General features: G+C 38.2%; 1 protein-coding gene across 1 annotated transcript in view; it reads right to left on the bottom strand.

Moving 5' to 3' along the window:
• lama5 (laminin, alpha 5) overlaps positions 1 to 14,491 on the bottom strand; it is a 120,516-nt gene that overhangs the window by 48,703 nt on the left and 57,322 nt on the right. Inside the window, 8 exon segments of the mRNA XM_044210147.1 lie at positions 52 to 186; positions 2,234 to 2,371; positions 3,639 to 3,779; positions 4,558 to 4,617; positions 4,817 to 4,951; positions 5,108 to 5,198; positions 5,549 to 5,667; positions 11,447 to 11,562. Coding sequence (XP_044066082.1) covers positions 52 to 186; positions 2,234 to 2,371; positions 3,639 to 3,779; positions 4,558 to 4,617; positions 4,817 to 4,951; positions 5,108 to 5,198; positions 5,549 to 5,667; positions 11,447 to 11,562 — 935 coding nt within the window.

Here is a 14,491-nt window from a genome sequence, read left to right as displayed (position 1 = left end):
TCAGCAGTAACAGATGCATTTAATCACTTTCTTTTCTTTGTGTGTGCGTACCTTGACAGTTGGGGTAGGAGTGGAATCCAGATCTGCACTGTTCACATCGAGGACCCTGAAACTCTGGTTTGCACAGACAACGACCAGACGCATCGCAGCCTTCAGGCAGGGAGCCGACTGTACTGCAACCACACACTGGAGAGGGAAAGACAGAGCGTGTGTCTTACACCAAACATAATCATCCAATTATTTTAAACTGGTGTTGTTACATTTATCTCTTTATATGTAACTGATTCATCTTCATGCTTACAGGACAATTTATAGTCACTTTTAATTGAAAATGGTACATTTTTCTAAGTGTTTTTAATTTAGACTAGTACCCCATTTCCACCTGGTAGTAACATCTGTATCTGGATATTTTATATTGACAATTACACCGGATCACTGACCTTTGCATTTATACCTGGTATTAAAAAGCTTTCTTGTTATTTTGATACTAGGGGTGGGAAGTGGCAGCTAAACATAATAAAAATATTGTCTTGACTTGGTTGTCATATTCTGCTTTTCGTCTTAATGGCTACTGCTTCTGTGATAGTTACAGCAATGCAAATATGCAATATTGCATATAAAAAGTGGCAAGAGCCTACACTTTAGCATACCATGCCATCTTGCTATTGATCGCTCCTTTTTTGTCACGTTGTCGCAATCTGTTGGAGCAATGGCTAATACTGTGGTAATAGATAGGTGTGTCCTACTAGGCTACTGTACTACAGCTATGTGTAAACAGGAAACAATGTGTCCTCCTCGTATTGATATAACACAAATATTAGAACTAATTTAATACTTTAGTTCTTAAAGGAGTGGAATATTTGATTTGATTTCACTTTATTATCAGAATATTTTCCTGAAATTTCTCTAGTACACTGCTCCACATACATAACAAACACATATTACATCAGACATTACGAATAAGTGGCTGCAGTGCAATAGAGTCTGTGCTTCTGTAACGATAAGCTACAGTTATTGATAGCGTGAGAAATACAAACTGGGACAGCCTCCCTTGTGAGAGGTCTTGTTTGGCTACTCAGCCCATCACTCATGAATCTCATTGCTTCATTGGTTTTAGGGGCGCTGTCTTCTGTGCCCTTTTTACGCCCATTGACTTGCATTAGATGGAGGCGGGATCAGAAGCTAGTGGTGAATTAGTGAGCATTGCCTGGCTGGGACGGCGCCCATTAGGAAAGGAAGACATGTACAATACTGTAATTTAAGTTTAATTTAAGCTTAAAAAGTCAAAACTAATTCATTTGCTTATTTTTAAATATTTAATAATAATTAATTAAGCTTGCTGACTCTGAATCAAGCTTTGTGCCTGGTGGGGCGCTGCACGTGGGCCCTCTGTTGGCTGGCCACCACTGGGGCTGGGTGATATGGATGAAATCTTCTATCAGGTTAAATGTAATTTTATATCACAATATCGATATATCGTAATACAATACATTTTCTTGAAGTGAAGTGAAAATTATGAATCAATAAAATAACCACATGAGAAGGTTTGTTTTTGCGAATCTATTAAACTAAATAAGTACTTAATCATATATGACAATATTGGATGTAAAATCTAATATTGCCATACAGCAGTCGTGCTCATTGATTTGCAGCATTACCCACAGTGGCCTGATACACCCAGAGATGTTAAAGGGATCGCTATCACAGTATAAACAGCATAATATATACCGTCATATTGCCCACCCTTGCTTAATTCTGAATTGTGATTGGATCTCAATATGCAAATTAGGTAGGCAGAGTTGGCAGACTCATTAATGCAGATCACATGTTAATACCAAGTGTAAATGGGGTCTTTATATTCTAACTGCTGTTTTAATTTTTTTTACCATTTTCAACTAATAAACACTGACTGTTGATATACAGTATATGTCTCTATAATGCCATGTTGACAGTATCATAGCCAATACGATGTGAGATCTATTTATTTATTGGTGTTGCCTGTTGTTTTCATGATGTCAGCTTTTCGCCAGGTATTGGCAGCATCAAACTCACTAGATACTAAGAAACTGAAGCACTTGGCTGACAAACAGATAACACATTTGTAGACTGGATCTCTAAACAGAGAGAGACAATAAATGATCACCTGGTGATTAAAATATATGTTTTTTACAATAAGTCTTTGTGGAAATGTCTGCAAACGCAGAGAGAGAACGAGTAGCCACAGATGACTCACGTTGGCAGAGCGGGTAGTTGTAGTAGCCCGGTGCACATTGGTCGCATTCGTAACCTTGGAAACCACTCCGACACACGCCGCTACCAGTCAACAAGTCACATGACCCGTCCAGACAGCCGGGAGCTGAACACTGACAGGCTGGAAGGACACACACACACACACACACACACACAGAGATAAATAAAACAGCACCGAGACAGACTGATAAATAACACTTGTTAAAGACAGAGAACAGTGAACAATATGTCTGATGGATTATTATTTATTTTATTTAGAGATGACTGTCTGTGTGTTTACCAGCTTCACCAACTGAAGGAAAGGTGTAAAGGTTTTTACAATGATTAACACAACTTAGTGGAATGCTGTTTATTCAGGAGTGTGTGTGTGTGTGTGTGTGTGTGTGTGAGGCTGCTCCTGGGTGGTAAACTAACACAGGATAAATAAACAAACCGATAAATAAAGCGTCTGGTATTCCTGCCTCTGTTTGTGTATTTTGTCTGTGTGAGCACGTGAGTGGAACAAATGGGTCCCGATCCATTAAACTCAACTCTAAAAGCGTTGCCATGTAGAAACTCTGCGGCCTGGTGATCTGAACACACTCCTCAATTAAAGCTCACTGATGTTAATTTGATGGCTGATTTGAGTGGCGAAGAGATCGTCATCTGACGTTTCATACTTTATCAGCTCACGTTTATGCAATGTAGTCATTAAACCAAATATTGTTTAGTGTCTTTTGTGACTCAAGAAAGTGAGGATGTTGTAATTGTTGGACTGCTGTAACGGAGGAAGTGTATTTTGCTCCGAAGGATTAATTTTCACTTCAGCTTTAACAGGTGCGTCCTGTCTCAAAATCATCAGGTCTAAAATGTGATTAACACATCAATCATATTTTCTTCTCGTCTAGTGCCATTTTTACTTAATAAAACTGTTTTACATCTTTACATGTGTGATGGCACTGCTCATTCATTGCACTTTACTCAACTTAATACTACTTGCACTTTACTGTCTTTTTTTTTTTTAAATTGTATTTGGTCGCATTATGTAAACCATAGCACTGAACAAACGCAATCTGGTTCCCTTGTATGCTGAATACTGTACACTGAGAGAATGACAATAACTTGTAACCTATATTTATGGCCAAAAATAGAAAAATTAAATTCACATTTCACCAAATTACATTTCAGCCTGTCCTTTCATATATTTATATACATTTTTCACACACACACAAAAAGGAATATTTTGGACTGTTGGTTCGACAAAACAAGATATATGATTATCATCTCGCAGTTTTGGATATTTTGATGGGGATTTTTCAGTGTTTTCTGATGTTTTATAGACCCAAGGATTAACCCTAGCCCTAATATACTATCTTTCTATCTTGTCAATCCATGTAACCATCTCTCACCCTGACAGTTGAGTCCATAGAAACCTGGAGCGCAGGTGTCGCAGTGGTCACCAGTGAAACCTGGTTTACAGACGCAGGTCCGAGTTCGGGGATCCGGCCTGCAGGAGTTATCAACAGTGCCAGCTGCACTGCACTCACAGTCTGCAGAGAGAGAATATAAACAGGTTTGTTAGCAGTAATGTTTCTTGTCACTAAAGTTATTTGACTTTTGATAGGGAGAACAGGTGATTAAAATATATATATATATATAACAGAGATTTAGTCGAAGTTATTCGCTCTGTTCAGCTTTCCAAATTATTTATCACAAACACAACTCCTCTCAGTAAACCAAACACAAACAGGCAGAACCACAGCAGGTGGTTATATAGAGTACACTAACATGTATCTATGAGGTTGGACTGGACAGAGTTTTGGTCTAGCTTATCACTTCTGAAATTCCAGTCGCACCACGCTGATTTTCCCAGAACTCCCCCAAACAACATGACTTTCACCAAAAACATCAACAGCTGAGCAGGTGAGAGACGAGCATGGGAAAAAGCATAAACAGTATGCAAGTATGAGTCAGTCAGCAGTTTGTTTCTTCCTTCTGTTTTTAAATTTCTTTCAGATTTTATTGTTAACCCTAACTTTCTATTATCTTATATTGCATTTTTTAATAACAGGTCTAACCTCTGTACATTTCTGCAGTTAAATGCTATTTAAAAAGTTTAATCTTTTCTCTGAACTGAACCCATTCCTTGCTTTATTTACTAATAACATTTATTCTTAAATACTTTGTAATGGTTTAGATAAGAGATCCAGAACCTTAATACTACTTGAATAGGATCCAGAAGCAATAATAGGACAACACACAAAAATATATAAAATACAAAATAAAGGACACTAGAGCAGAAAGGAAAGATAGATTTTAAAGTCTTACTGATGATCTCTCCTGCTGGTTTGGCCTCGCCGTTGTTGTTGGTGGGATAGGTGGGGATGGCTGACAGACAGAGAGAGTGAGATTAGAAACCAGGGAAATAATTCAACAAGAGGTTTTTCTATATATCTTTTTCAAATCTTTACTTCTAATTGAACATTTTTTACTTAGGAGGTGGATTTGATTGCTTTGTCCAGTCTCTTTGGACATCAAACCCAAAGCTCAGACAGTTTTATGAGGCATTTCTGCTGCGGTAACTCACGGTAACAGCTGGGGAAGTTAATGAAGCCGCTGGCGCAGGAGTCGCAGTTCTCTCCAGTGTAGTTTGGTTTGCAGAAACAGCGACCGGTCAGATCCTCACAGGTACCATCTGTAAAATCTGACTGACAGTTGCAGCCTGCAGAGAGGCAGAGGGAGGTAGAAGAAGGAGGAGGAAGATGAGGATGACAATACAACAAAGAGCAAAGAGAAAAAAGAAGCTGTATATGACATAAAAGACGGATATATTATATTTGCATTTGATCGTGTTATTTGACAGACAGCTGTCACTCACGTGAGCAGGCCAGTGGGGATTCGATGGGGTGGTCAGGTGACCTGTAGTAGGTGGGGATGCAGCGCTCACAGTTGACTCCAGTGGTGTGATGCTGAAAGGGAAGAGTTTCCGTTACAGTTAGCTCATCATGACTGTAATCAGCAACCAAACTCAATAATGCATACTGATTACTTCAAGAGAGTTCAGGATATAAGAAAGATTACAATGTTTATACTGTATATTATGCAGATGTTCCAACTTTCATTTAAAAGTCTTTCAAGTATTCCTCTAACTTTAATTATCTGTAATCAGGACACATTATAACTTCAGGCAACATAACAGGATACAAAAATAAAATGATTACATTCATCTAATTTTGCCACGCTTTTAAAAAGATGCCATAAGTGGAACAGGCAAGATAAAAGCCACTCTCTGGGGAGAGTAGTAGAATAAAATGGTTACCTGACAGTTGAGGCAGACTCCGCCTCCTCTGTAATGTCCGTGGACATCAAAGCTGCCTCTCCTCTGATCAACCTCAGGGTCGTAGTAGCAGTCAAACGAGTGACGGTGACAGTTACACGCTGAAACACACAACGAAACATAAAACGCAGTTAGAAACAGACAGCAGGTAATGCACAGTGACACTTTCAAATATCTAAAACATCTGCTGTGTTATTTTGGCAAGATAAAAGAATTAAAATACTAATAAACTAATAATAATAATAATAATAATAACAGTCAAATTAAATTAGGGAGTGTGAAAGTTGGGGATGACAACTTAGCGAACTCAATCTGTTAAGTGAAGACTGTGAGATGCAGTTGAAAAGCTCTGGAAAAAGCTGGTAAGTGGGCCTTGAGTTACTTTTTTTTTTTGGTCATATCAAAGAAACTTTCAAAAACACAAACTCTTCTTTCCAAACAGCTCCTTTATAACAAATTCCACATTTTGTATTTAGTTATTATTAAACTGCAAAATTATGTATTCACACACATTACTGCTCAAAAGTTTGGAGCCGCCTGCCACAAAAACTTGATTCAGTACAGTCAGATGGCTGAGAGGAATACTCTATTTTTTTGAATGGTCTTTCATGCTTTTAGGTTGTAGAAAGTCTTCTTTACAAACAGATGTTATTTTGTATGAAGGGTTTGCAAAAAAAGTAATATTTGGTACATGGAGAACAAAACGCTGTACGATGGTTCAACCAGACTGACAACTGAAAGAGACAAAGATCCTCTGAGCAACAGTTAAATACGAATATAAGAAATCAGCAGTCGCTGGTAAAAGAAATTGGAAGCTGAGCATTAAACAGGAACAAGTTCCTGTTTCAGTGTCAAGTGCACAATAATGCCTGTAACAAGCTGGAATTAACAGGCGTGTTGCTTTAGCAAAGCTATTCTTAAAACTTCACAATAGAAACAGTAGGTTAGTCCAGGGTTAGCACCGCTGGAATTGGATCACGGAATATCAGCTGAACATACTGTGGACTGACAAATCACAGTTTAAACTTATTCAATCTAACTGAGGAGACTGCAGAGGGCCCAGAGAGAAATGGGTTCCCAAAGTATTTAAAGCCTAATCGCACAGTTGTGGTTCAAAAATGATCTCGGGTCACTTTCGCTTTTCTGGACTGGAAAACAAATTAAAAATCGAATATTTGGGGGAAAAAATGGTTACAACAGTTTTCTCCCCTGACAGGCAACACTGTGGGGACAACGACTAAACTGATGTTTTAATTATTCTAAAACTCTAAATAAATACATTTGTTGTATAATTATACTGTCTTTATCTATGTTAAAGTAGCCATTATTGAAGGAAAGAAGAAAAACATCAATACAACAGGTGACTCCAAACTTTGGAGCGGTAGTGTATGTTACATACTTATATTATTTGTCTACCTGATGTTGATTTTCATAAAAAATGGAGTGATTTAAATAAATTCTCTCAGATGAAACAACTGTAATGTTCTGCATTTAATATGGGGAGGCAGTACAAATATTATAAAAGAGGAATAATAAACTTATTACAATACAATTGTTAGACAAAATATGGAAATTATAGTCAATTTTACATGACATCATTAACTAAACAGTATCCGACCTCAGATCTTTTCACAAACAGGTGAATCAACAAAAAACTACAGATGCACATTTGCACAAATGCTCACAAACACACATAAAGCATTCTGAAACAACGCTGTAAGTCTTCACCTGGGGGGTAAAAACTGCTGCAAGCCAAGAGACGTGAAGCAGGAGAAGAGCAGAAAGGGGAATAAAGAGGAAACAGGAGGAAAAGAGACCAAGCAGTTAGTTAGCACTTAGTTACTAATAAGTACAGAGGCAGATATCTATTTAACCCCTCGGTATCACAGCCACACAAAATGCTTCATTTCCTCTTAAGTGACAAGTTTGTGACATCTAGACCAACCTCGGACTTCATCTCAGCCTGCTCTACAAAGTCACTTCAAACATAGCTGCTGTTTTGAAACCCCTTTCCTCTGACAGGTGCTCATTCACGGTGAGATTACACACTCTGCTGAGGATCATATTTAGCCCGTTCCCAAACAAATCATAAAAGACAGAAACGAGAGAAGCTGTAGTTAACACAACCACACAGGCTTAATCATTTCCTGACGGGACATTTGATCAAAGTCAGTCATCAGATAGTTTGTAGTTTGAAGTAGAAAGAGGACGGTTGGGGATATTTTATGAATCATAAAAGGGTTATTTCAATTTGCAATCTCTTTTAGGGCCCTCACTCTCTTGAGAACTATTTTTAGAAGCTGTTCATTCAAAGAGTCAAGAAAAACACCATGACACAAGCTTAAATGTTTGATTCTAACATTTCCCTACATGCATGTGTATGTGTATTACTGTATGTACTTACTTTAGCTTCCACTAATGAAACTACTCATGCAAATTTGAAGAATTAAATTAATCCAACACATAGACAAACATCGTATATCTTTTCCTTTATACGTGTCACCTTTTTATGACCTAATGATATAAAATGTTGGAAGGCATTTGGAATATAATAAATTATAAAACATATTTGTGATTATTTAGACATGCAATAGTTCGACATTTGGGGAAATACTCTTAACTACTTTCTTGCCAAGAGTAAGATGAGAAGAGTGATACCACTCATGTCTGTACATAAAATATGAAGCTGGTTAGCTTAGCTTAGCATAAAGACTGGAAACAAGGGGAAACAGCTAGCCTGGCTCTGATCAAAAGAACACAGAATCTGTCTACCAGCACCTTTAAAGCTCACTAATTAATATGTTATATCTTGTTTGTTTAATCCACATGAAAACTGAAGCATAAAACCAAAATATTTTGGTTTTCAGGACTATTTCTAGGGCGGGCGAGTGACTTCCTGGAGTCTTGTCATCACCATGATGTTGCCAGGCAACCAGCGGAGACGACAAGAAAAGGACTTGTGTTCGCGTAACTGATTCCTTTGCCTTTGATTATATGAATAAAGAAATATGTACATATATATATACACATTGTCCATGTATACTTACAGTTGGAAGATTACATACATCTCTTAACTTAATCAATATAAAGTAAGAGAAGTGTATGCTTACAGTGTACACATGCATAGAATCCAGACCAACCTTTACTTTTCCTACAGAGTCAGTGAAACCCTGATAGAGCTTTTTTGTTCTTATCTGACCCTCAGCGCCTGAGAGGTGCCGGCTGAATAAACCAGCGCTCCTTTATCCTCCAGCTCCTGATAGTGGAGTCTGTTTTTCTCTGACCTGAGGCACATTTGAGTTTTTTTCCTTTCTTGAAACCAAGCAAAAAAAAAAAAAAAAAAAATCTAAAAAGACCTTTCAGGGCGATCCAGTGCAGTGAGTCAGTCGAGTGATAAAGTAAGCAGACCAGAATGACTCAACCTGTGAACAGAGACAAAGTCCTGCACTAAAAGCTGCGCTCTGCTCCACTAGTCTCAGCTGGATTATATATTTTCTCATAATTAGTTACTTTCAGTAGTCTTTTAAAAAGGCTGAAACATGATACTGGGGTTTTCTGTCCATATTGTGAGGTAACTTCTGAGCTCCTCCTCATATTATCATGAATAAAATATTATTTTGTTAGCATTGAAAAACTACAGCTCCTTTGAGGCTTTGACAGAGCTGCTGTGGCTAAGACTTATGGGATATGTTCATGTACATTATGTTCACGAAGCTCAACTCTGAACTACTAATATTTGATTTTTTCCCCTGCTCTCAATCTCTGCCCAAGAGCGGCACCCTATAGTCGGCCAGAAATGCTTTTTAGTTTTTATTTTAGCTTTGGAAGCTAATATCTGAGCTACCATATTGTCACCATGTATCTCTAGCTTTGGTGATTTAGATTTTTTTAGATAAATTCAAGGTTTGTGTTCCTCCTTTATGGGTTGAGAAAATGCTCCTACTTCTTTATATTATGACATAAAAACCCATCAGGTTATCTTAAAAATACTATGCCACAAAGTGCCAAGAAATTGTTCTTAGCTCATGAAAAGTTGATATTTTGGAGATAAAAGGTTTTCACAAGTCAGAGACAATGCACAAGTTACATAATAAGTGGCATGCCTCATCTTATTTTGTATATTATATTCATGTAGCCCAAATAAACTTTACAGGACATATGAGTTTGTGCAGCTTTGTGTTCCTCACACTGGTTAAGAAAGAGAACAATCCTAATCCACACTCTTCCAGCTGCAGTATGAGCAGAACCTGATCCACCATGCTCTCAGTTTAGCTGCAGTAGTAGTTACACATTGAAAACAACCTTGCAGCGCTGCAACAAACGCCTGCATCTCCCTCCCTCTGTAGTTTTGCTCATATCATGTTGCCCTTTGGTGACCTTTTTGCCACTGCGATTACCCGTGTTGTTCCTTGTTAAATATAACTGCAGCTTTGATAACAGACGGCTCTCACATGTAAATATAACCGGAGATTTGATAACACCAAGACACCCGACAGACTGCAACAGGACTCAGTCAGAGAGAACGTTTTAGGGCGCGATCAAAGCTTTTAGCTGATTATCTCGATGAAATGCCAATCATCTATGTTCATGACGTAAAATAAACATTAGTTAAAATATTCTGAACTTATACTGAATCATTCCTCAGAAATCTTGAGTTCACGTGTGTATTTTTAAGATATAAAATGCATGAGTCAATGTGTATGCATGCAGGAATTATGAGCACAAAAAGCAGAGAGAACATTTCTTCCACATTATAAATTACTACATTATGCATGTAAAAATGTCTAATCTTACAAACTGAAAAGTAATCATAAAAGTAAAGGCACATTATGGGTTTTTAATCGACGTACTAGTCATTTTTACACTGAATAATTGTGATTTTTAGGTGAAAATCGTCTGTGTTTTCAAGATTTTAGTACACAAGCATATATTTTTTCCCTATTTTTTCAAGTTACAGTTTTGTCATTATTTAAGTGTATATCCAGCATATCATTAATACAAAAAATAATACATTATATATACAGTATATATAATATATAAAAAATGGAAAAAGTAAAAAAAGACTAAACACAAATCTACGCACAAAAGAAAAAAAAGCAAAGTAAAGAAAATACAGGAAAAAAGCCCAAAGTTAAATAAATGAATAAAAACTCAATACAAGGGGACCACTGGTAAAAAGACATAACTGTGTTATTAAATATTACATTAAAAGGAGGAAAAAGAAAAAAGGCTCTTCAAGGACAGCGGGTCCTATTGGCTTCCATTATTAGGGCCCATTAATAAATGATTCTCATTTTTGCCATTTAACAAAACAACCATGACCCCTATTTACCATTTTAAATGACAAATATTCAAATGCTGCTTTTCGTCCAACCTGAGTAATCCACTCATTAACAGTGGGGCCAAGAGGTGTTTTCCATATATCTGTACTCTAATACTTCACGCTGTCTGAACCCACTCGCAGGAGGAACATCTCGAAATGGAGAGGGATCTCCCAGCATAAATATGGCAGGAAAGAAATGAGACATTCAAAATACGTTGAGCATATTATTCATGTATATTTAACCAGAAGGCCTGAAGTTACTTTTTTTTTTTCAAAACCATGAAGCATTTTCTGGAGACACAGTTCAGATGTGCATGTGGGAAAGTTATCAAGACAGCTAAGAGCAGCACTGCAGTCCATGTGTCTGTTCAGCTTCATTAAATTAAGGCCAACTAGTTCCGTTGAACCAACACATGAAAGAAAACACATTCCTCTGCAGGGATCACTGATTAAACTGTGTGTGTGTGTGTGTGTGTGTGTGAGAGAGAGAACAAGCACAAGTTCTTCCATATATGCTTTAGTGTGTGCGTCAGTGCACAGTATCAGGCTGTACTCACGTTCGCACTCGTTGGCGCTGTAGGTCGTGGCCGGTTTCCATGGTAGCTGGTTGTATCCGGGGCAACACTGGTCACAAGACACACCACAGGTGTTGTGCTGACAGTCACACAGCAACCTGTAAACAACAACAACAGTATGAGTAAAGAAAACAGCAGATACAGCAATAACACACATTTTAAGTTTTATTTTGACTTCACCTCTAAATCCATTGCTTTTACACTTTGACACACGCACACACACACACACAGTCATATTTCCATCACTTCAGAGGACATTACATTGACTTACATTAATTTCCTGGAGACTTACCATAACCACAACTTGCCTAACCCTAACCTTAAAACAAGTCTTCATCCTAAAACTTCATGATTTACGTTATGCGTTTTGTCCCCAAAAGGAAGGCGAGTCCCCACAATGTGACTGTGTCAACAGATTTATGTCCCCACAACATGAGTAATACACGACACACACACACAACTTTTCTCAAAAGTTCACATTGCTCTTAACCTGCTACTGTCACCTCAAAAAGATAAGAAAATAAGAAAGAAAGAGTGTGACAGAGAGTGAAAAGAACAGAGAAAATGTGGAAATAGACTCCCCAACAATGAAGGAGTTAATCTTTCGCCTTCATCCACAGCGGCTGACTGCTTCACCCCGGCTTTTAATCGGATTAGTCTGTAAACCTGCGGAGTGTGGCCAAAACACAGCAGGGAGGGAGAAAAAAACCCTCTTAACGCTATTCTCTCGTCTCTCTGAGTCCTCTTAACCGGTCAAAGAGAGACAAACACAGAGGACGGGAGACACAGGAGTGAGAAGTGTGATCAAAAGGAAGGAGACAAATCCACTGAAAAGCACCTAACAAATGATATTCCTGTGGTTTTAGCTTGATTCCAATCCTTGAACAAATACTTTCTAAAAATATCTCAAGATGACTCAAACTGCGGCTGAAGGTGCAGGTGCACATCAGGAAACATTAACCTAATATTTAGCTTTTTTCTTTATTTTTCTCAACTTTTGCGTATGACTCACTTCTGTGTGGATGACTGAAGAGAAGACAGATTTAATGGTTCTGTCAATGGATTTCAGGCACCCTTGATTTATATTAAAGGGTGTTTGCATCGATCGAGGGACTCTGATGGTGGTTGTTAGCATCAGTGTCTACACTAGCAAAGCTGCTAATAGCTATTCTTACACTTTGCTTCATCTTATTAACATACCATTCATAACAATTGGAAAGAATGGTGACATAATATCAATACAATGCTAAAAAGTTAAGGCAAGATCCATCATTGTGTTTTGTATGAGGGTCGGCTGGCCCTTTCCGCCTTCACGTAGGCTGGCACTCACTGATCTAAAACGCTATTCTTGGCATCCTACCTCTGTATTTATGCAATTTGGTTATTCAAAACAGGCTGGGAACTTCTGTTTCTGCTCCAGAAACTGAGCCACGCAGCTGCACAATCATGCTTGATTGTGTCTACAGTCCCTAGTTTAAGTATGTCTTCCCATTTTTATGGAGTTGTGAGTTGGCGTTCATTTCATATTTTGGTTGACATCACCATGCAGCTAGTTATCGAGAGGTCACAAATCTTAATAACATGTGGTATATTAAAATAAGTTTCTATTTGAAAGGTATTTTAACGGTCTAAAATGTAGTTTTGGAGGGCTGTTCTGCTGTGGGAGGTAAGTTATTGCACTCTGGTCTGTGCTGATAACGAGTCTGTGTATTGTGTTTCAACAGGCTGATTGTGTTTCCAGCTTTAACCTTTACTATCAGACCATTCATTCAGTCAGTCCCCCTCTCACACACACACACACACAATTTAATTCACACGCTCACTCATGCATCCCTTAGCTCTCTCACTCTCCAACCTTCTTTCCTTTCCTCCCTGGCGATCAGCTCTTTTCAAGCGTTTTAGGAAATGACTTTCAATGGAGGGTTTCCACCCAAATTCTTCCTGGTTTCGATCGTTAGCTGTGGACCGGCAGCTTCCTGACCTGAGCAGAGTAAACTTAAAAAGGGCAATAAAGCTGAATTTCACTTTTCAATTTATTTGAAATACAGAACTCCACATAGTTTACCTTTACAAGCACACACATACACATGGTTTGCTGTGTGATATTCAAAGTTTGCCATTCTGTTTTCTCATTAATTATTTCCTGAATGGCATATTATTTATATGTAAAAAAGTCTACTGTCTAATTTGTCTACTTACTACACTTTAGTGACAGTCTGTGGTGCTGTCTTTAACCTGTGTGCTTAGAAAAAGCGCTCTTCTAAAATGGTGGATTTTACTTTAAGTTAAGCTGGGCAGACACTGTATGACTTTATTGATCTTGTGTGCTGCGTTAACTGGCACTACACCTTTGAATCGCCCTTTCTACGTGAACAAGACCAAAATGTACGAGTTCCGTGCTCACAATGCACAGTTCGATCGACTGGTCACGACGTGGGCGCTCTCGTGAATGTAAACGTGGAACCCTCAATTGGTTTTGTCCACTGACGAGTTTTATTCCAACAAGATCGCTGCATTCTCAAATAAATCTTGACGAAAGATAAAGGCAACGTGAACAGAAAGCAAGAAGTAAAAAAGATGAATTCGGACACATATATGGCTGGAAGACAGTACCGTCTGTCTGTTCTGCAGCTAAGTTCAGTTTTATTTCTATCCCAGCACAGTCTCAGTAGAAGACTACAGTGTGAGCCACAACATGTAAAATATTACTCCAAAATATTAAAACAAGGTCACTACAGTTTAAAACGGATCTTTTGATCAGCCATGCAGGAAATCAGATCATGGAAGTGCTCAAACTGGATGACAGTCGAACAAAAATTCTGACATGCCAGCAAACCAAGCGACTGTCAAACAGCCAGATTGTTCAGACACATAATCAGGCATCGTAACCCCCCGCAAACTGAACACACACCAATGACAGCAGCTTTGGTGGAAATTCGGCCCGACTGTAAAATGAGTTACAATTTGGGGATTAAAATTGGGTCTAATTTGTACAGTGTCTGCTCTGCTCCAGAGCTGTCCTCTCAT

Source organism: Siniperca chuatsi, linkage group LG10, assembly GCF_020085105.1.
Source record: "Siniperca chuatsi isolate FFG_IHB_CAS linkage group LG10, ASM2008510v1, whole genome shotgun sequence".
NCBI classification, from domain to species: Eukaryota; Metazoa; Chordata; class Actinopteri; order Centrarchiformes; family Sinipercidae; genus Siniperca; species Siniperca chuatsi.
This window is presented reverse-complemented; position numbering and strand designations above follow the sequence as displayed.